This window comes from Muntiacus reevesi, chromosome 2 (assembly GCF_963930625.1).
Source record: "Muntiacus reevesi chromosome 2, mMunRee1.1, whole genome shotgun sequence".
NCBI classification, from domain to species: domain Eukaryota; kingdom Metazoa; phylum Chordata; class Mammalia; order Artiodactyla; family Cervidae; genus Muntiacus; species Muntiacus reevesi.
In genome coordinates this window covers 281,828,504-281,851,687 of record NC_089250.1, presented here as the reverse complement: position 1 = coordinate 281,851,687, position 23,184 = coordinate 281,828,504, and the positions used below count along the sequence as shown (strand labels likewise).

Genomic DNA, 23,184 nt, shown 5'->3' with positions numbered 1-23,184 from the left:
ACAACACATGGTATATCAATGTTACTACAATATGAAATATAGGTTAGTTTAAAAAAATAATGCTTAGGGGGAGTTCCCTGCAGTCCCCTGGTTAAGATTCTGTGCTTCAAATGCAGGGGGCAAGGGTTCGACACTTGGTCAGGGAACTAAAAATCCCACATGCAACATGGCACTGCCAGTAAATTTAAAAAAATTATTACAATAAAAAAACAAGAATGTCCCGAAAGAACACGCAAGCTTTTGGGTGTTTCTTCAGGTCCATTCCATATTGAATTACAGTCTTGAGTGAAAACTTGAAGGTTTTCAATTTCAAGGCAATTACAACTGGGCCTGAAAAAGTCCTGACCCCTTGTGGCCATTCCCTGCAATAGCAACCTTAAAACACGCTTATGAGAACATTTCATGCAGAGATGGGCTCAGTAAAGGACATCAATGGTATGGACCTAACAGAAGCCGAAGATGTTAAGAAGGGGTGGCAAGAAAACACAGCAGAACTGTGCAAAAAAGGTCTTCATGGACCAGACAGTCATGATGGTGTGATCACTCATTTAGAGCCAGACATCCTGGAATGTGCAGTCAAAGGGGCCTTAGGAGACATCACTACAAACAAAGCTAGCAGAGGTTATGGAATTCCAGTTGAGCTATTTCAGATCCTAAAAGATGATGCTGTGAAAGTGCTGCACTCAATCTGTCAGCAAATTTAGAATACTCAGCAGTGATCACAGGACAGGAAAAGGTCAGTATTTATTCCAATCCCAAAGAAAGGCAATGCCAAAGAATGCTCAAACTACCCCACAATTGCACTCATCTCATACACTAGCAAAATAATGCTCCAAATTCTCCAAGCCAGGCTTGACCAATACATGAAATGTGAACTTACAGATCTTCAAGCTGGTTTTAGAAAAGGCAGAGAAACCAGAGATCAAATTGCCACCATCCACTGGATCATCGAAAAAGCAAGAGAGTTCCAGAAAAAAAAATCTATTTCTGCTTTATAGGCTATGCCAAAGCCTTTGACTGTGTGGGTCACAATAAACTGTGGAAAATTCCCAAAAGATGGGAATACCAGACCACCTGACCTGCCTCTTGAGAAATCTGTATGCAGGTCAAAAAGCAACAGTCAGAACCAGACATGGAACAACAGACTGGTTCCAAATTGGGAAAGGAGCATATCAAGGTTATATACTGTCACCCTGCTTATCTAAATTCTAAGCAGAGTACATCATGAGAAATACCACGCTGAAGGAAGCACAAACTAAATTCAAGATTGCCGGGAGAAATATCAGCAATGCAGATGGCACAACCCTTATGGCAGAAAGTGAAGAAGAACTAAAGAGACTCCTGATGAAAGTGAAAGAGGAGAATGAAATGTTGGCTTAAAGCTCAACATTCAGAAAACTAAGATCATGGCATCGGGTCAGATCACTTCATGGCAAATAGATGGGGAAACAGTGGCTGACTTTATTTCGGGGTACTCCAAAATCACTGCAGATGGTGACTGCAGCCATGAAATTAAAAGACCCTTACTCCTTGGAAGAAAAGTTACTACCAACCTAGACAGTATATTAAAAAGCAGAGATACTACTTTGCTAACAAAAGTCTGTCTAGTCAAGGCTATGGTTTTACCAGTGGTCATGTATGGATGGGAGAGTTGGACTCTAAAGAAAACTGAGTGCTGAAGAATGGATGCTTTTGAACTGCGGTGTTGGAGAAGTGTCGAGAATTCCTTGGACTACAAGGGGATCCAAGAGTCCATTCTAAACGAGATCAGACCTGAGTGTTCATTGGAAAGACTGATGTTGAAGCTGAAACTCCAATGCTTTGGCCACCTGATGTGAAGAGCTGACTCATTTCAAAGGACCCTGATGCTGAGAAAGATTGAGGGCAGGAGGAGAAGGGGAAACAGAAGATGAGATGGTTGGGTGGCATCACCGACTCAATAGACACGAGTTTGGGTAAACTCCGGGAGTTACTGATAGACAGGGAGGCCTGGCGTGCTACAGTTCATGGGGCTGCAAAGAGTCAGACACGACTGAGTGACTGAATTGAACTGATAAGGGGAAAGAATACGAAGAAGAATAGATATCTATATCTATGTCAAGAATAGATAGCTATATGTATACCAGACCAGCTTGAATGTAAGAGATGCTGATGGTGACTGGTTCTGACTCTCAAGACTTCAATCAAATGAAGCTTGGAGTCTCCCACAGCCCAAGACCATTAATGAACATGTCTGTCAAGTTAAAGTGCTAGTCACTCACTCATGTCTGCCTCTCTGCAACCCCATGGACCACCAGGCTCTTCTGTCCATGGGATTCTCCAGGCAAGAATACTGGAGTGGACTGCCCCGCCCTCCTCTTGGAATCTTCCTCATTTAGGGGTTGAACCCGGGTCTTCTGCTATGCAGAGATTGTTTACCATCTGAGTCACCTCAGAAGCTGGAACATGCCTGTACTCATAGATTAAATCTTCCCCAACTTTGTGGTTACAGAGACACTGCTCTGGAAAGCTCCATGTTGTTCTCCATAGTTCTGCAAGTAATACACTTTTTCTTCCCATGAGCTTTGGCTGTGTTGTACCTTCTGGCTCTACACCCACCAAGAGGGAAACTCGCTTTTCTGATAACATTTCTCCATCCAGACTCCCAACCACCACTTGATGCTAATTCTACAATCAGTCGCTTTGCTTCCAATACATGGAAATTACATTATTTTTCTGTGAGCAAAGCTAGCTAAGGGCCAGAAACACTGTCCCTATTTTATCTTGTGAGGCCAGTAGGTGTCAGGCAAACTCAGCTCTATAGATCCACAGTCCTCCAGATCGATGCCTTGGCTTACAGAAAACACTTGCAAGGCTTTGAGGTTTTACTTATACCTCATTTCTGCAGGCTTTTCATACCCACATTAAATAAACAGATGGCTCATCAGTGCCACTTCTACTTTCAGGTTAAAAATCCTCCAAGTTTTTTCTAACATACATATTCCAAGCGCTGTGCTTAAATCTTTGACCAGACGGTGTTTATCGTGCATCTCATCAGAATGTAGTCAATTACACCGTTTCCCCTGAATAATGCAGTACTCACCACATAAGAGTTCTCGCCAAAACTGGATTTGATAAGGCAGGGCACAGGGGGGCCTAGGATAAACTCCGGGAGCGCGGTTACAGTCTGGTGGACCCGAGATTCCAGTTGAGGGCACTGGAAAGAAACATTCAGCCTGAGGACAGCCCGCCCACCTGAGGATCCAGGCCTCAGAGTCCATGCCTGAAAACAAAGAGACCAGCCAAGCTGCGCCTGCGCACTGGAGGCGTGACAGGCACGCCCACAGAGCAGCCAATCCCCGAGCGGTGGGGCGGGGCCTCCATCGTGCTCCCCACCCTCCGGGCGCCTATTGGCCAGACCGCCTCAGTCACCACGCCGATTGGTCGCTTGTGCCTGACAGGGTAGAGGCAGGCTCCTGGCCCGTCACTTCACCTCAGCGCCGAAGGACTGGACTTCGCTGAACGTCTAGCGCTCCTGGGGACAGGGTGGGCAGTGCGGCAGGACAGCGGGGAGGCTGAAGGGAACGCGTCCTGGGCAGCCATCATAAACCCTTAGCCTGATGGCTTCAAATTCCAGGGAGGGAGGCCCGAAATCCTGTCAGCTTTGAGTAACCTGAGTCCTAATCTGAAGCGGGCTTGCGTCTCGTCAGCTTCAGGGATTACAAGTTCCTTCACCCACAGAAACCCCAAATCCCCTAGTGCTGCGACCCTCAAATACCTAGATTAACCCCAGATCCCCTCAGCCTGAGGCACCCTAAAAATAACACCCGCAGAGACACCAAATTTCCTAAACCTCGGAGACCCTGAATACCTCCGCCTGGGAGCTCTTAAACCTCTTCCTCCTCAAGACTCTAACTGTACCGCCTGTCTGAGCCCTAAAATCCCTTAGTAAGAAACCCCCGATTTCCTCAGCCTCACAGATCCCAAGTTTTCTCACCCTGCGCATTCTACATCAGCCAAAAGATCCCCAGTCCCCTCTGACTGAGGACCCCAGTTACTTCAGCCCGTGGGACCCAGATCTCCTCAAGCCGAGCGACTTCTCCCTTAGACGTAGAACCTACGTTATGCCCAGATTTTTCTGAGTCCCCAGGAGGAGATCCTCAAAACCCTTCTTGGAGAAACATTCCCTCTGCTTCACTGGAACAGAGCCCTGATTTCAGCCTGCCCCCAGTACAGCAGTTAGGGGTTTCCGGGTCTCTTCGAGAATCCCTCCGTCACCCACAGTCACATCCCTCCCAGTGCCTTCCCTCAGAGGGGTTGAATTGTAGGGGAACCAAAGAAACCAAATCTAGTTCATATTAGGCTGATCTGTCATATCTAGTCAGGATCCGTCCATCCCACCAATACCCTCACCCTGACTTTCCCCTCGCCTTACTGCCCTGGACACTCCACCCAAGGCAGGCTGCTCAGGCTCTGGACACTGGTCTGGGCTATCTCAGCACCTTCTTCTTCCACAGGCACCTTGGCCTTGAGCACTCCAATGGCCATGAGGCCGAACAGGTCTCCAGAGGAGAGCATTGAGGGAAATGCCGGGAGAACAGAGCGGAAGCCCACGGTGAGCGGTGGAGTCGGCAAAGCTGGGCTCAAAGTCAGCTCTATAGGAAGGACATGGCGCTGGTCCCTGAAGCACCACAGACTGCTTGCCTTGAAAGCTGAGTGAACGTCCCTGTGACTGTACACAGGATGGGAATACCTGGTCCTGTCTGAGATGGTGGGGTGGAGTGGGACAAAACAGGACACTAGCTTCTCAACTGCACTGTGTCCAGGGAGAGCTAGGAAAATGCTCAGTTTGTTCAGTTAAGGAGGACACAGTCGGGAAGGAAAGTCTTCATCCCTGTCTCACACAGACCATCCAGGAGCTTCAGGCTTCTCCCTGCACAAAAGGTGGAGGAGAAGGCTCAGCGCTAAGGTCTGACTTAGATTGGTAAATCACTGATGAAATCTATTATTTTCCTTAGGCCAAAGATGCTTTCAAAGACATCTCCATATTCTTCTCCAAGGAAGAATGGGAAGAGATGGGAGAATGGGAAAAAATCCGATATAGGAATGTGAAAAGAAACTACGAAGCGCTGATTGCTATAGGTAACAGGAAGTGCTGGGCGCCTGTGAGCCTGGGAAACATGAAACAGGTCTTCACCCTCAGGGTTCACTTGGCCCGCTCTTAGGTGGCTTCACCTGCTCACAGTTCCCTTTTGTGTGGAGACAAACCTGGAGGAAATGTTTGCAGTTCTGTACCAGAGGGAGGGTGACCTGCAGTGCAGAGCTCACCTCTTGCCTTGTTCTATATTCTCCCAGCACATCCCACAGATTCCCTGACTCTGTGACACTTTCCATTGCTTCTATGCTTTGTTTCCCCTTCTTAGAACAAATGTTTTGCTTCTTTCCAGGTTTCAGAGCCACTCGACCAGATTTCATGCATCCCCGCAGGCAGGCCATCAAGCCCCAGGGAGATGACACTGAGGATTCTGATGAAGAATGGACACCAAGGCAGCAAGGTGAGAGGCCAGGAGGGTGTGGACGTGTCTTCCTGAAACCAGCCTGGGCTTAGGTCTCAACTACATCTCAGCCAGTAGCAAGGAAAACATAATTTTCAGCATTCCCAAGTGGCTGTGGCTGAATATTGACATTAGCCTGAATGAAGATGAATGTATAGGTTTTCCAGTGTAATTCTCAAAAGTTTTATGGTTAATATTTATCATTATTTTTAAAAAGAATTATTTTTGTTAAACATTCTTAGTGAAAGGCAGCTAAAGATCCTTTAGAAATAAATTCACCAAACAGATTGGTTATTGGTTATTGGATTAAATCCCTTCAAAGAGGAAATGATTAACATATTATTTCAAGATACATTATGTATATATGTATATAAAATAAATCTCATGATCTTCTTACCCTAAGGTAAAACTAATTCTTTATTTTGATTCTGGGAAAGGGTTTGAGCGAACTATTTATTCTCCATGATCTTTCCCACATTTCACTGACCAGAGATGGCATCAGGTAAATAAAATGAAGTACACCTATTATAAAATAGAAGTAAGCAGCTCACTTCCTCTTCTGCTGCTCAGTTTAGAAGAGTTAATCTGCCTAGACTGGAGAAACAATTTAGATAGTTCTATGATTCTCCATCTATGGATTTCTGTTCTCCCAGATATTAAAAAATTACTTATTTAGTTTTGGCTGCACTGGGTCTTTGTTGCTGTGGACAGGCTTTCTCTGGTTGCGGTGACTGTCTTCTCGTTGCAGAGCACGTGCAGGCTCTGGAGTTTTTGAAAAAAAAGGCTTAGCTGCCCCGCAGAAAGTGGCATCTCCCTGGACCAGCCATCGAACCTGTGTCCTCTGCACTGGCAGGCAGATTCTCATCCACTGTGCACCAGGGACGTCCCTCTCTTCCCTGATGTTATTAAAACTAGCGAAAGAACATGAAAACCAAACATTTGGTTGTCTGCAAAGGTTTTGACATAGGGAGAGACTCTTCATAGGGAATGCATACGCCTCGGTTCACCATACGCCTGCTCATCTTTATTTACCTTTTTAACAGTTTCTGAGTGTATGGCACACCGCTGCTAACTATGTACACGTTAGTGTTAGTGGCAACAGTGCTAATCGCTCAGTCATATCTGACTCTGTGTCCCCATAGATTGGAGCCCACCAGGCTCCTCTGTCCATGGGATTCTTTAGGCAAGAATATTGGGGTGGGTTGCCATCTCCTGCTCCAGGTGATCTTCCCAACGCAGGGATTGAGCCTGCATCTGTTGCATCTCCTGCATTGCAGGTGGACTTTTTACCCCTGAGCCACCGGGATTATATATACACATTGCTGTACAACAAATCTGTAGAAGTGTTACATCTTGTGTGACTGAAGCCCTAATCCACTGAGGAACGATTCTTCAATCCTTCCTCCTACAGCCCTTGGCAACCACGATTATATTTTCTGTTTCCATGGATTTAATTTAGATACCTCAGAGAAGTGGAATCAGGCCATATTTGTCTTTTTTGATTGGTTCATTTCACTTAGTATAATATCATCAAGGCCCATCCATGTAGCATATGACAGAAATCTTTTTTAAGGCTTCAAAACATTCCGTTGTGTGCATGTGGATATAAGAGCTAAAACATATATCTTATATATAATCTTTATCTTTTATCCACCAATGAACATTTAGAATGCTCACACATCTTGCCCATTGGGAATAATGCGGCAATGACTATACATGTGCCCACTATTTACTCATTATCTTGCTTTCAATTTTTTACGGAAACCCACTCTTGACTTGGATTGCTAGATCATACAGCACTTCTAATTTTCTGTGGAAACTCCATAGTCTTTTCTAGAAAGCTTGCAACATTTTACATTGCCAACAATAGTGTATAAGGGTTCCAATTTCTCCATATCCTTACCAAACTTGTTATTGTCTTCTTATACATATTGCCCATCCCAGAAGGTTTCAATTTGTATTTCCATACCGATTAGTAATATTGAGAATCTTTTCATATATTTGTTGGCCATTTTGTATTTTCTCTGGAGAATTGTCTATTCAATTCCTTCTCTCACTGTTAGTCAGCGCAGACTGCCATAACAAAACAGACTGCATTCCTTAAACCACAGAAATTTGTTTTCTTACAATGCTGGAACATGGAAATTTGATATCAAGGTGCCATCATGGTCCATCAGGTTTTCTTCCTGGCTTATAGGTAGCCTTCAAACCGGTATATGCTTAATAACCCCTTATCAGGTGCAGATTTTATAAATATTTTCTACCATCATGTCGGTGGCCTTTTCAACTCTGTTCAGTGTCCTTTGCTGCACAGAGGTTTTAAGATTAATCTCATTTCTCTATTTTCACTTTGTTACTAATACTTGTGCACTTGGCACCATATCCAAGAAATCATTGCTGAATCAGTGTCGTGAGGCTTCACCCTTGTTGTCTTCTAAGGGTCTTATCAAGTCTTGCATAAATGTCTTTAATCCATTCTGAGTTGATTTTTCTTCAAGATGTAAGATGTTCATTACTTTGCATATGGTTATTTTGTTTCCCCAGCACCATTCATTACAGGGATTAAGCTTTCCCCATTATCTTGACACCCTAGATGAAGATCATTAGACCATGTATCCAAGAGTTGATTTCTGGCTGTCTATTCTGTTCCATTGATTGACATATCTGTCTTTATGCCAGCCAGCTTCCTCAGTGGCTCAGCAGGTGAAGAATCTGCCTTCACTGCAGGAGACACAGGAGATGTGGGTTCAATCCATGGGTTAAGAAGATCCCCTGGAGAAGGAAATGGCAACCCTGTCCAGTATTCTTGCCTGAGAAATCCCCTGGACAGAGGAGCCTGGAGGGCTACAGTCCAAAAGGTCACAGAAAGTCAAGAAGACTGAGCAGCTAAGCACACATGTTTTGCCAAATCCACACTCTTTTGGCTCCTGTCCCTTTGTAGTGTGTTCTGAAATCTGAGGCCTCCAGCTTTGCTGTTCTTTCTAAGATTGCTTTGCCAGTTTGGGGTGCTCTGAGGTTCCGTGTTAACTGTTGGATGGATTTTCTATATCTGAAAAAACTTCCATTGGGATTTTAATAGGAATTGCATTGAATGTTTAAATTGCTTTGGGTAGTATGAACAGCTTAATAATATTAAGCCTCTAAATCCATAAACATGAGACACCTATCGATTATTTATGTCAGATTCCTTTCAGCAATATTTTGTAGTTTTCAACATATGAGTCTTTAATCTCCTTAAGTTTATTCCTAATTACTTCATTCTTCTCAATGCTATTATAAATAAGATTCTTTGACCAGTGGCTAGGACTCCACACTCTCAATGCCGAGAACTTGCGTTCAGTCCCTAGTCAGGGAACTAGATCCCACATGCCGCAACAAAAGTCCTGGAAAAAACAAAGAAATAAAAATAAATATTTTTTTATAATTTAGCTCTTGAATATAGCTTTAAAAAAATAAAAAATAAATAGTATGGTTTTCTTATTTTCCTTTGTGAAATGGTCATTCTTCATGCATGGAAAGATATTTGAGTGTTGATTTTGTACCGTGCAACTTTCTCTGCAGGAATTTTGTCTGTGTGGATTTAAAGATTTTTCTGCACATAAAACCATGCCCCTGTAAGCAGACATAATTTTATTTCGTTCTTTCCAAATGGAAGCCTTTTGTTTCCATTTCTAACCTACAGCGCTGGCTAGGAGTTCTAATATTATGGTGAACACAAATTTGATAACGGGCATCCTTGGCTTTTCTTCCTGATCTTTATCACTGATGACTATGATGTTAGAGGTAGACTTTCAATATATGACCTTTATTATATTGCAGTCACTTCCTCCTATTCCTACATTGTTGAGAACTTTTGTCATGAAAGACTATTAAATTTATTAGATATTTTATGAACATCAGATGAGGCACGGATGAAGTTTCATATATTTTTTTAATTTTAAGAAAACTATGTAATACTCCCAGTGGAACCATGGGAGTTGATGATACAGAAATCATTTTCCATTCCTCCTTTGGTAATCATTGTCTTTGTCACTCTCTGGCTTAGAATTATGTGTCCTTAATTAGAATACCCAGAGTTTGGAAACATTTCCCAACCAAAACACTGATTCTCATCGTTTTTTAGGTAAACCTTCTTCGATGCCCTTCAGAGTGGAGCACAGTAAACACCAGAAAGTGAGTATTTCCCAAATCCTGTTGCCAAAATAACCTCCTCATGGATCGAGTCACAGGTGAGAATAGCAGAAAACACAGAGATCCTGGAGACCGCTGCCTCCCTGTCCTGAGTCTTTAGCACAATGTCTGATATCATCACCATCTTTGCAGTTAGTAAGAACAACAACAGTAGTAGGTTGTTCTGTTGTTACATTATTTTCATAATATTGTAGACTTCAAGTATTTTATGTGAATAAACTTGCTTAAACCTTAAATCAATCCTACAGTACCTATAAATAGGTATAGAGCTATCACCATTATAGATACAAAAAAAAAAAAAAAAAGGTAAGAAACATTTGATTATATACCTGAGACCACAGTATCACTGGTAGTGTAATGTAAACCAATGCACGTTCTCTAAACACCTTACAAACTGATTAAAACTTCCATAGTTCTATGAAGCTTATTCATACATCTTTATATCATTCATCTGAGAGATGTTTTCAACCTCAGTTTTTTGTGCTTTGCTAGGGAGGCATATGCTAAGACATCTGAATAAGGAAAGCTTAAGGACATGCTGGGTAGTTTGTAGAGTGGACAGTCCAAGATGAAGAAGCTTAAAGATATGCTGGGCAGTTTGTAGAGTGGACAGTCCAAGATGAAGAAGGAGACAGGATCCCTACCTCAGAGCCTCCCACTCCAATATGAGGAAGCAACTTGCAACCCTGAGAAGGCTCAGGTTTATGACTGAAAAGCAACAAATAAGAAAATAACAGAAGGACTTCACATAGATTACCTGCTTTTGAGTAGAAACTCATCATCTGGGCATCATTTCAAATGCTCATTCTTGTAGGAGGGAGTAACAACTCCTTCCACTGAGCTCTAATTAGCAACTCTCCTGTCGTAATCATTTGTTTAGCCTGCCCCTGTGTTGTGAGGTTTGAGATCCTAGCCCACACCCATTAGTTCTCAGAAGTCCAGGCCCACCTCAAAGCCCCTAAGTGCCCCCTGAATGGTTCGTGAGTGAGTGACTCCACATTTAAGCATTCATCTAGGAGTAGAAAGGTCAAAGGATGCTGAATAGAGTATCTGTGAACCACACTTGAAATATAGTGGCAGTTTAGGGAATAAATTGATACGTAAGGGATGTACGTTCACGTTCTTACTGTAGTAAATACTTCACACAACAATTTGTTGAAGGTTATTAAATTTCATGTCCACTATAATATTAAGAATTAGCCTGTATACCAATTCATGGATCAGGAAACTGAGTAGAACCAGCTAGTCATACAGCCTTGTTCGAGGAGAACTGACGAGACCGGCTACTTTAATTCCAAACATTGTCGCTAGGACATGGCAACCTGCAGCTTTCATCTCATTTTCTTTATTGTCTAAATATGTTTCTGCCGATCGTCTTTTCTCCTCTTAATCTCACTGCTTTGTCACCTTGTTTTCCACATGTGTTTTGTCCCCTCTGTAATTTTCCATACGTCCTCGTCCGTCAAAGGGCCACTATTAAGAGAAACCCTCAGGATCTCTCTACCAGCCCTTACCCTCTTCTTTCCCTGACCTCCAGCTTTTCTCCCTGCCTTGCTCTCACTTTTATGCAGAAAGTTGAAGGGGAAGAACCTTAAGATATGAATTCTAGTTTTGATTCACTATCCACGTAGGTCCTTATTTTACACTCCAGTGTTCAGACCCCTTTCCCCCATATCAGGTATTTCCAAGAATTGTCAAAGTATTAACTAAAGTCATGCATGTGAAAACACTTCATAAAGTCCTAAAGAACTAAAGAAATGCATGTTGTCTTTTACTCACATGGAAGAGAATGTCCAGGGCACCATTAAGTAATGAATCTAGTTTGAAGGAATTGCTGGGAGCAGCAGAATCGCTGAAGACAAGTGGCTCCAAGCAGGCTCAGAATCCAGTGCCCCATCACAGAAAAGCAAGGACCCCTGGACAGCACCCCAGACAAAAAGTCAGTAAGAGAAATTTGGGGAGTTCCTCTAATTAGTTCCTCTAATTCCTGTAGAAAAACTAATAAGCATGGCCTAGGTGTGTGGCAGGGACTTTGGGTAGGCGGGGTTTAAGCTGGACTGATCTGAGACATGAAGTTAGCACTGGGGCCTTGGGAAAATCTTATACAATTTCTGAGATCCTGAATGCTATCTGTAAAGTGAGGATAAGGATACATGACTCATACAGTGCTTGAAAACCTTACATTAAATGCAAAAGTCTGACACCTACAAGTAGTTCAATAAATGCAACTGTGATAAGAGGAACCGTGCTTTGTTAGTGTTCATGCCCAGACCTCTGCTCAATGCCTTACTTGTCATGTGCGCTTAACACATATTTTCTGAGTAGATGTGTCGATGAACTATTACCTAAGTCAAAAGGTTGGGAAGTTAAACCTACTAATGGGAAGTGCAGGAAGCTATCACTGAACTGGGCATCTGTGGTCAGTGGAGCTTCAGTCTCTTGAAACTGTATTTAAAGGGAGAAGAAAGAAAATATAGAGAAGGGACTCCCTGGTGGTTAAGTGGTTAAGACTCCACGCTTCCACTGCAGGAGGTGTTAGTTCCATTCCTGGTCAGGGAACTAAGATCCCATAAACATTGCAGTCTGGCCGAGAAATAAATAATGGAACATGAAAACATAAAATTACGAAAGTAAAAGTTTGAAAAATACATATAAGAAAATTTTAACAAAGTGTAGAGATGGACAGGTAGGAGATCTCACACTTTCTGATAAAATGGGACTAACTCCCCAGACCCGACCAGCCTTGCTTAGCTTCTGTTCTCCATCTTAGAACTCAGAGGAAAGGAGACTGGAGTGAAGAGGTACAGTCTACGGGAAAGAAAGGGCCACGTGTACCAAGAGGTCAGCGAGCCTCAGGATGACGACTACCTCTGTGAGTGACCCCGCTGGCCCACTCACGGAGAAGGGGCTACGAGGCCTTGGTCCACTAACCTCACCTAACCATTTGGACCCCCGGCCATCCCCTTCCTCTATGACTTGGGGTGCAGGATCGAGGCCAAATGCCATGAATGCCCTAGTTCTTTATGAAGGTCTTTACGACCAGAAACATCACTGTACCTCCTCTCATCCCTGTTCTCACCTCCAGATTGTGAGGAGTGTCTGAACTTCTTCATCGACAGCTGTGCTGCCCATGGGCCCCCAACATTTGTAAAGGACTGTGCAGTGGAAAAGGGGCATGCCAATCGCTCAGTCCTCACGCTGCCCCCTGGGTTAAGCATCAGATTGTCGGGCATCCCTGACGCTGGGCTTGGAGTGTGGAACGAGGCGTCCGATCTGCCGCTGGGCCTGCACTTTGGCCCCTATGAGGGCCAGATCACAGACGATGAAGAGGCCGCCAACAGTGGCTACGCCTGGCTGGTGAGAAGCACCCGTTTCCCTGTCCTCTGGCCTCTAATCACTTGTACGTGGTGGTGGGTATTTCATGTCTACATATGAGGATGCAGATGGTGATAACATGGTCGTCAATGACACAGTCAGCCCTGTGTACTGTGTGCCGTGGGCGTGACCGCAGGACTTCCATCTAAATGTCAGAGGAGAGGTGGGAACACAGTGTACAGACACTCATGTCATCTATCTAAAGGTCAGAGGAGAGGTGGGAACACAGTGTACAGACACTTAGACCTCTCTCTAAGGTCAGAGGAGAGGTGGGAGCACAGTGTAGAGATACAGAGAAGTGACTCCTCCCTTGTGGAGCCCTTGCCTTCAATGAATCAAGGGACTCAGACTTGGAATGATGAGTAAGGAGCTTACCGTGTGGTCCGACTGGCACTTGAATCCATGCAGGCTGAAAAGCACCAATTACTACACAGGGAAATAGCTCTTCTGTTGCTTCCTACCAAAAAAAAAAAAAAAAGAGGAAAGCTTGTAACTCTTTCTCTGACCCTCAGATCACCAAAGGGAGGAACTGCTACGAGTATGTGGATGGAAAGGACACGTCTTGGGCCAACTGGATGAGGTGAGTGCAGTGAGTCTGCAGTGTGTAGACATTGAGACTCCCTCCATCCCACGCCCCTTTCCTTCTCAACCCGGCTCCCTCAAAAGCTTTCACATCTTCCTTCCTCTTTTCCCTCAATACCATACTCTTTCATTTCAAAAGACACTAAAAAGAAGGAAATAAAAATATGGCATGTGCCGTCAAGATACAAGTCTATATGCTGAACAAAACTGGTGGACTTGAAAACAACTTGAAGCGTCTAGATTCACCAAGAACACTTTAACTCACTTAGTGGACACTTCTCACGCCCTTTATGGTGTAGTTTAGACAGTGAACTTCGGTACTGAAGCACATCACACAACCCATGTCCTTTTGGAGAACATACTGCAGACAGACATTAGCCAATTGATTTTAGGAGCAGTAACCTTATATTTTCTATCTTTGAGTAAGTGCACACGCCAGGATGACCTAACACAGGAGACCTTGACTCTCTGTGGGCAAAAACCTCCTCAGGATTGGTTCCAGTGAGAGGTGGGCCCTGAGGCCTGGGAAGGAATGGGGGGCAGCTTGGCCCTGAGCAGGGCCATTCTCTGAGGGCCTCTCCTTTCATCAGGGCAGGCAGACAGTGAACAAACTATTACTGTTCCGTGTCTCAAGCTATATCAGAGCTCTCTCCAAGTTTACGTGGGAGGGGGTGGGCAAGCGAATAGGACCCTGGATACACGTGGGGAGATGGCAGAAAGACTCGGCAGAGAAGGCAGGCTGGGGTGAGTGCTGAGGGCTGCATCTTAGCCAAGAAGCACCAAGTCCTGTGGATGAAAGAGAACTTAATTCAGAGTTTAGAGGAGCTGGAGGTCACCAGCCCCACGGACAGTCCAGGTGGAGATGAGTCTGGAACTGGGCTCCGGAAAATGGCTACTTAGGTAAGGAGAGAAAAGCATGGGAATTCACATGGCCTGGTCGAAGGAGTGAACAGAAGGTCCACATGAGGGGCGGCCTCAGAGGCGGAAGGCAAGGAGCTGGGCATGGGCGGACAGTGGAGGGCACTCGTCACCTGAGGTTTCTTTCCCTTTCCCGGCCTCGACCCCAGGTATGTGAACTGTGCCCGGGACGACGAGGAGCAGAACCTGGTGGCCTTCCAGTATCACGGGCAGATCTTCTACCGAACCTGCCAGGTTGTCAGGCCGGGCTGTGAGCTGCTGGTCTGGTACGGGGACGAGTACGGTCAGGACCTTGGCATCAAGCGGAACAGCAGGGGGAAGAGTGAGCTCGCGGCCGGGAGAGGTGAGTGTCTCCCCTCTTCCAGCACCCCACCCCATCCTGGGAGCAGCCGTGGTCCGATTTCGAAGCAGAGGACAATCCAGTCCTAAGTCAGTTGAGTTGCAATTAAAATGCCTCAGAATTTGATTCTTTTCATATGACTGTTAGGAGAAATTTTATATTGAAAATGTTAGTTCTAATTTTTAATATTTCATGCAAAAAATGTGCAACATCACCTTCTGCTAAAAGGCTGAGAAGCAAAAAGCAACATTTCGAGCACCAACCACCTCTCTGCCCTTTATTTGTTTCTTCTTCATTCCCTCCCATTTCTAAGCGACACGTTTACAGTGATGCGCATTCAGTTCCTGTTCCAGTTTTTTGTCATGTGAGTTCACGCTCTGTGACAGACGGGGCTCCACGCCCCGAAACAGACAGAACCACTGCCATGGGGCAGCAGGGGCTTCACACCAGACAGGGGCTGGTGCTGAGGAAAACCAGCGCAGGGAACGTGCCTCGGATCAGCGTGAGCAGAGGGTGGGGTGTGGTGCAGGACGGTGCGACAGGGTCTCTGCAGAGATAAGACCTGCGGGGAAGGATTCCAGGCAGGGGAGGAGCCAGTGCCGCAGCCCCAGGACCGGGAAGCGAGGCCATGCCAGGGGTCGCAGGAGGAAGCACAGAGGGAGAGGAAGGAGCCTGGACGGGACACGGAAGCCTCAGGGCCTGTATCCACGTGCAGGCCCCAGGGGTCCTCCTGGGTGACACAGAACAACCGCCAGGCTTTCAGCTGCAAGCAGCATGTTCTCTGTGCTAAGACGATCCTTTGGTTCACTTTTAGGAAGAGACAGCAGCGGGGAGTCCCCTCAGAGATCAGTTCTGTGCCAGACATGAGGGGAGAGTGGGCTGTCTGAAGATGCTTGGGAGTGAGGGTGTGAAGGGTCTGACAGGACATGTATTTTTAAACATGGATTCCTAGTGCATGTTAAGTGGATTAAGCCTGAATGAAATAAATGAGGTATGAGTACTGGTGAGGCTGGAGAAAGGATATGCCTTTATTTTATGATTTATGGGAAACTGAGAGAGGAGCAATTTGTGAACCAGTTTGGGCAGCAGGAGCCAGACCTGTAGTCAATGGGACTTGGGCCGCTCGGTCTCATCCAGGCTCAAACCCACTTCCTGCAGAGATCGGCACAAAGGCTGCTCTTTGAACAAGGAACCACAAAGTCAGAATTAGCCACACCTGCTCTAACCACCCCCCGTGCTGCCTCCCATATGCAGAGAGCTCCAGGCCAAGCTCCCCTAACTTAATAAACCCTTTCCCCTCACAGGGAGCCACTCAGGAGATTCCACCTAAGTCATCAAATCTTATCCCTCAGTAGGGTAAATACCTGGGGCGACTGTGAGGTGACTTTTCAGACACCTACACGCAGGGAAAGTCCCTGCAGATCCATCTCTATCAGGAGAGACGCTGCCTCTGATGCAGCTGGAAGGTCCCTATCTGGGTGATATGTAGAAAAGGCCCTTGACACCCGCTTCCTGGATTTCTGTAGATGTAGAGAATAACAGTGGAATGGAAGAGTGGACTGTAAAGGCACTTGATGGGCGACAGATCGTGCACTGTCAACACTTAGATGATGAGTGGGGAAGGCCTGACCACGGCAAACCAGCTACCTGACAAAAGCTTCCTCTTTCAGCAGAACCGAAGCCCAAGATGCACCCATGTCCCTCCTGCTCTCTGGCCTTCTCCAGCCAGAAATTCCTCAGCCAACACATCCAACGCAGTCACCCCTCTCAGACCCTCCTGAGACCATCTGAAAGAGACCGCCTCCAACCAGAGGATCCCTGCCCAGGCAGTCAAAATCGGAGACATTCCAATCCACACAGCCCGAGCGACAAACCTGAGGGCCACGAGGCCAAGGACAGGCCCCAACAATTGCTGAAAAGCGTAAGGCTGAAGAGGATTTCAAGGGCCTCTTCCAACTCACCCGGAGGGCAAATGGGGGGTTCTGGGGTGCATGAGAGAATGACAGACGAGCCCAGCACAAGCCAGAAACTGAATCCAGAGGACACAGGCACATTGCTCACGGGTGCAGGGGTCTCAGGGATTATGAGGGTCACATGCGGAGAGTGTTGGCAAGGCTCCAAGGACAGGTCAAGTCTCATCACACACGAGAGGTCACACACAGGGGAGAAGCCCTATGTTTGCGGGGAGTGTGGGCGAAGCTTCCGTCAGAAGTCAGTCCTCATCACACACCAGAGGACACACACAGGCGAGAAGCCCTATGTTTGCGGGCAGTGTGGGAGAAGCTTCCATCGGAAGTCAGCCCTCATCAGACACCAGAGGATACACACAGGGGAGAAGCCCTATGTTTGCAGGGAGTGTGGGCGAAGCTTCCGTCAGAAGTCCGCCCTCATCAGACACCAGAGGACACACACAGGTGAGAAGCCCTATGTTTGCGGGGCTTGTGGGCGAAGCTTCAATCAGAAGGCCCATCTCATCTCACACCAGAGGACACACACGGGAGAGAAGCCCTTTGTTTGCAGGGAGTGTGGGCGAAGCTTCAGTGAGAAGTCAAATCTCATCACACACCAGAGGATACACACAGGGGAGAAGCCCTATGTTTGCAGGGAGTGTGGGCGATGCTTCAGTCATAAGTCAGTCCTCATCACACACCAGAGGATACACACAGGGGAGAAGCCCTATGTTTGTGGGGAGTGTGGGCGAAGCTTCAGTCATAAGGCCAATCTCATCTCACACAAGAGGACACACACAGGGGAGAAGCCCTATGATTGCGTGGAGTGTGGGCGAAGCTTCTGTCAGAAATTAACCCTCATCAAACACCAGAGGACACACACAGGGTAGAAGCCGTATGTTTGCAGGGAGCGTGGGCGAAGCTTCAGTCAGAAGACCCATCTCATCTCACACAAGAGAACATACACAGGGGAGAAGACCTATGTTTGCAGGGAGTGTGGGCAAAGCTTCATTCAGAAGTCAGATTTCATCAGACAGCAGAGGACACACACAGGGGAAAAGCCCTATGTTTGCAGGGAGTGTGGGCAAAGCTTCAGTCACAAGTCCGTCCTCATCAGACACCAGAGGACACACACGGGGGAGAAGCCCTGTTTGCAGGGAGTGTGAGTGAGTCATGAGCAACAAACCACACCTTAGCCACAGGAGGATTTCTGCAGCCACCCCATGCCTCAACTCTAAGGGGGCCTCAGAGGAGGCCTGTGACCCCTTACTGTCCCCACGAGTATGAGGAGAGAATTCCCAGGTGGTCCAGGGGTCAAAACTCCAATGCAGAGGCCTACGTTCAATATTTGCTTGGGGAACTAGCTCCCACATGCTGCAACTAAGACACAGCCGAGGCAAATAAATAAATATATAATAAATATTTTAAAGAAAGCGTGTGATAAGCACAGAATTGTTTGTTAAATAGACTTTCCACTTTCATGACAGGAGAGGAGGGATATAAACCGCAAAGGGTTCCTTAGGTGTTCTGGAGATGTTCATGCCAATTGCCTTCGTGGTTTATTAGGTCTCCTCTTCTAATAAATTTTGTCTCCAAATAAATCTGGATCCCAGACTATGTACTCATTCCCCCCTTAACACTGACAGCAGTGGGGTCCAGTTAGTTGAACCCCTGGGAAGGCATAATTCTGGAGCCAACTCAGTTAGGTCACTGGACAGTCAATCCTGGGTCCAGGGAGAGGAATGCAGAGTGGAATCAGAATCACCAGGGAAGGGAATTCCCCGGCCACCTGGGAAGTGTGGCCTCTCCTCCTTATAGACCCCGGCTCTCCTTTGGCCTCTCCTGGTGACCCTCTGCTTCCCTCTGTCTTCTGTAGCCGCAAAGGTGAAGGCCACATGGGCGTGTGTGTGTGCTCGCGAGCCTGACTCAGCATGGGCCGTCTGGTCTCTGCCGCTCCCTCGGGGTCATCACAGCATCTGGACTCCAGTTGCGACCACAGGGGTCCAGGTCTCAGCCCTGCCCCCAGCAGCTGTGTGAGCTGGGGCAAGATGCTCAACCTCTCTGTGTCTCTATTCTCATCTGTGATACGGCGTGGGAGCACCAGCATTTTGGTCTGATGCGTCAGCACAGGCACAATCTGGCAGAGGCTGGCTGAGAACGCAAGCCCCGCCTTTGCTGTCCTTTGTGTTTTTCTCCTTAATATTTTTTATTTTTTAATAGAAGGATAATTGCTTTACAGAATTTGTTTCTTGCATGTCCTCCAGCCCCCACACCGTCCAGGTCTTCAGAGCTAGACGAAGAAGGGGCTGTTTAGGCACTAGGATCCCCTGATGAGGGGGTGTGAGGTCAGGGGCGCTAAGGGAAGGTGACCTCGCTTCCCACCCCTGCCGTTCCTGCTGAGCTGGGCAGCCCCAGGGCCCCTCCACAGACAGGCAGGGCCCACAGTCGTCCCCCTGCCGAGCACAGAGCCTGGAGCCGCGTTTGCAGGAAATCCCCGTCCGGCCCCCATCCCACCCCCACACGGAGGGTCCTTGAAGCCCACACCGCGGCTTCTCTATGCATGGGCCTCGTACCTGTGCCTGTGCGCTTTCGTCAATGCTGTCGCGACCTTGAAATTCTTAACCATGGAATAGTTCATCCTTACACTTCCCTTTCATGAGTGAAGTCTGATGGGCCCCGAGGTGCGCTGTGAGCAGAGCAGACGCTCACACAGCACGGGTCCCGGGGTGACCAGGCTGCACGAGGGGACAAGGTGGACACAAAGCCCCCCACCCTGGGTGAGTGAGGGTGGCGACTGCCCCAGGAAGCCACGCTTGCTCAGACCCGGAACCTAGCTCCAAGACAGAGTGGGTGCAATGGGGTTCTTAAGGTCAACCACACCCTCCCCTCTGTGAATGACCTCTGCCCTGGCCTGATCCTTCCAGAAGGGGTTCAGGAGGCTGAAGTCCGCCCAGCCACCAGAAGACACCAAGGGGAGAGTGGGCCACGGGGCGGGGGGCGGAGGGTGCGAGCTCCAGGACTCGGGGCAACGGCCCTCAGTTCCCTGCGTGTCCCAGGCTTGTGAAGCGTCTCTACATGAACCGTGTCAGTGATAACCACCCACGATTATTTCCCGGTTTCTATGCTTTCTTAAAGGAACGTGTTTGTCTGTGTCTTGGTTTCCCTACAGGAAGGGAAGTCACGTAAACTCCCCATCTTCTGTGGCTTCAGGCCAGGGCCACGGGAGGGAGAGTTAGGGGTGGTGTAGGCAGAGGGGCTTCAACTGAAAATGGTGGGGACCCAGAAACCTGCAGGGGCTTCTTACCTGCACCTCCCACCAGAGCAGGGCCTGGAATCCCCTGGAAGGCTGAGCAGGTCAAAGCTTCTACCTCCCCTCCCCTCTGCTCCCCTCCCCTCAAGAAGCTGACTCCTGGGGCCAGTCCACAACACCCCCAAATCCCCCATCACCCACAGCGCCACACAGGCCCTCCCTCACAGAAGTGGGATGACCTGGATGGTGGCAGGGATGCTGTGTGACCCCAGAGCTGGGGGTCTCAGCTGACCTTGAGCAAGTGGGTTGGTGCATTACACAGCCTCCCAGCCCAGGGAGCTGCCAGCAGCCACAAGCCGTGATCTGAAGAGGAGCTGGGAGATGGGGAGTGGGGATGCGTGCTCTGTGAGGTCCCGTCCTGTCCCCAGGACAGCGGCCAGGCCCCACCTGACACCGTGACTGCCCTGCACGGGCACAGAGGACACCAGCAGTCATGGTGCGGACAGCCAGCTGCCTCCGCAGCACGCTCCACCCTGACCACAGCGGCCCCGTGGCTGTACCAGCCCCGCCTGCGCGCGGCTCTGCTTGGCTGTCAGGGCTTGGGGACCCTGGATGAGTCGGTGAGGGCAGAGCTCCAGAGGCCAAGCCTGTCTTCAGCCACCAGCCCTGCCCTGCTTACTGGACTCAGGAGCCCAGCCAGTATCTGAAGCCAAGATGCCTTTGGGAGAATGACACCAGAGACGCGGACCTCAGAGCTCAGACTCCTGAAAACTTACAAAGCTGATAATTTTTAGTCTTTATTTACAGGGGTATATTGGCAGGAAGCGGAGAGGGTACTGACTCCCTTGGTGGTGCTGTGGTTAAGAATCCACCTGCCAATGCAGGAGACACGGGTTCAATCCCTGATCTGGGAAGACCCCACGTGCCGTGGAGCAACTAAGTCCGTTTACAACTACTGCAGCCCAAGAGCCTAGAGTCTCTGCTTCCCAAACAGAGCAGCCTCCACAGGGAGAGGTTCAGCACAGAAACGAGAGAGCAGCCCCCATGCCCTACAACAAGAGAAAAGCCCCACAGCAGCGAAGACCCACACAGCCAAAAATAAATAACTAATCTTCTTTTAAGTAGGAGGTTGCAGCATTCCCTGCTGATCCAGAGGCTAGGACTCTGAGCTCCCAACAGAGGGGGCCACGTTCAATCCCTGGTCAGGGCACTATTTCCCACGTGCTACAACTGAAGGCCCTGCATGCCACAGCTCAGACCCAGAGCAGCCAATCAAATGAATACTTAACAGTAGGAGGCTGTTCCTCTGTCACCATAGAAAACTGCAACATTTTAGGAAAAGAAAAAACAAAAGATCTTATTTTGCAAGTGCTCATGGTTCATTGCAAAAATTTGCTCATAATATGCAGCTGTTTGAAAAAAAGAAATTTAGAAAATACAGAAACTAAAACCCACCCATAAATGTGTGGGGAACATCAATTACTGCAGCATTCGGCCACCACACACGAGAACACACGTCCGTGTTTTTCTTCTGCAAAGAAGCTGTCAGCCTCCACCCTCCTTCGCACCAGCCTCTGCTCTGCTCACCGAGAAGACTGCTCTTTGGCCTCGTGACCGGGGGGTTTCTGTTGAACTCAGGGAGGTGGTGGAGTAGGGCTGTGCGGTTGGGGGCACCGTCTGGCCTGCAGTGAGGAGAGAAGCAAGAGTGCTCCCCCTCTGGGTCCAGCAACTCTAGGAGCCTCGGGGAGCCGCCCGGGAAGAAACCTCTCAAACACCTTCCTTGCAGTCTCCAGAGTTACGCACATCCCACGTCTCGGGGTTCAGTTGTAGGTTAACAAGTCCTCGATTGTTGGACAGAAAAGTGTTTCCACAGAGAATCTGCCTGGATCTCGGCCTCGGTTGGTACAGATGTAACAGGCAGTACGTTCAGGGCTCAGCGAAGCTAGTTCTGAAGCTCTCTGGGTTTAGGGCTACAACGCCTCCTCACTTCCACCCCTTCCATGGTCATGGAACCTTCTGTTCCAGAGGAAGGTGTTTGGCAACATCAGCCACAAAGAGACATACTGAAGAGGAGAAAGGCCACGGCAGGCGGGGCTGGGTGTTCCTGGGGGAGCAGAGGGGCCTTGGACACTCCATGCTGGACCCCTCTCCCACCGGCTTCTCCTTCTTCTCGCCGGGCATGCAGCTTTCACCTCCGGGGTGCCCGCCAGTGAGGGGCTCCCAGGACACCAAGCTGGGGTTGGCGATGGGGGAGCTGGATGCCAGGGAACACGAGACCCCACAGCAGGTCAGGACACTGTGGACGAGGGCCGGCCTCACTGACCGGTTAGGCCCTGTGCATTCGGGACACCCTCTCTGGACCCCAGGTGGAGGTGCTGCTGCTCCCACGGCCCACCTGCGTCTCAGGAGGTGGAAGAGACTGGGTTGTCCTTCCCACCTCCTGCCCAGAGAATGACACAGGCCAGTTCCCAAAAGTGGGAGCAGGGTGGGCAGAGTGAGTCTTGGGTCTCACAGGGTCCATGTGAAGAGGGGTTCACTGCTCCCTTGATCCCTCTTGGTTGGTTCCCCTTCTGTGTTATCTTCACACCAGATCTCGCAAGGACGAGGCAGTCCAGGTGCCCACAGCATCACTCGCCCAGGTGCTGACAACCCTCCTTATTTATTATGGGAAGGGAGACAGGATGGCTGGTGTGACGCTCCCCTGGACCAGAAAAGACACCTCCTCGGCTGTGTCTCTTCTACCCCTGGCACCCAGGTGGACAGTGGGTGCAGAGCACCTCCACCTGGGGTCTGGAGAGGCTGTCCTGAATGGACAGGGCTAACTGTCCAGTGTGGCCTCATGGGGTATGGGCAAGAGGGGCTCGAACTCCTTTCTAAATATTTCAGACAACCACTGAGTTCCTTTTGGTTTTTGGTTTCAGATCTTTTTGTATGGTCCATATTCAGAGTCTTTATTGAATCTCTTACAATATTGCTTCCGTTTTATGTTTTGATTTTTTGACTGCAAGGCATGTGGGATTGTTACCAAGTCCAAGCTCGCTCTGC

General features: G+C 48.1%; 1 protein-coding gene across 1 annotated transcript; it reads left to right on the top strand.

Moving 5' to 3' along the window:
• The first annotated feature begins 4,519 nt into the window (after nucleotides 1-4,519).
• LOC136157738 (histone-lysine N-methyltransferase PRDM9-like) lies at nucleotides 4,520-20,846 on the top strand. The gene is made up of 12 exons (XM_065919522.1): nucleotides 4,520-4,594; nucleotides 4,998-5,121; nucleotides 5,427-5,534; nucleotides 9,658-9,707; nucleotides 11,512-11,668; nucleotides 12,496-12,597; nucleotides 12,811-13,082; nucleotides 13,613-13,680; nucleotides 14,750-14,943; nucleotides 16,611-17,596; nucleotides 17,935-17,967; nucleotides 20,568-20,846. Exons 1-12 carry the CDS (start codon nucleotides 4,520-4,522, stop codon nucleotides 20,844-20,846), a joined length of 2,448 nt encoding a protein of 815 aa, XP_065775594.1.
• Nucleotides 20,847-23,184: the final 2,338 nt, after the last annotated feature.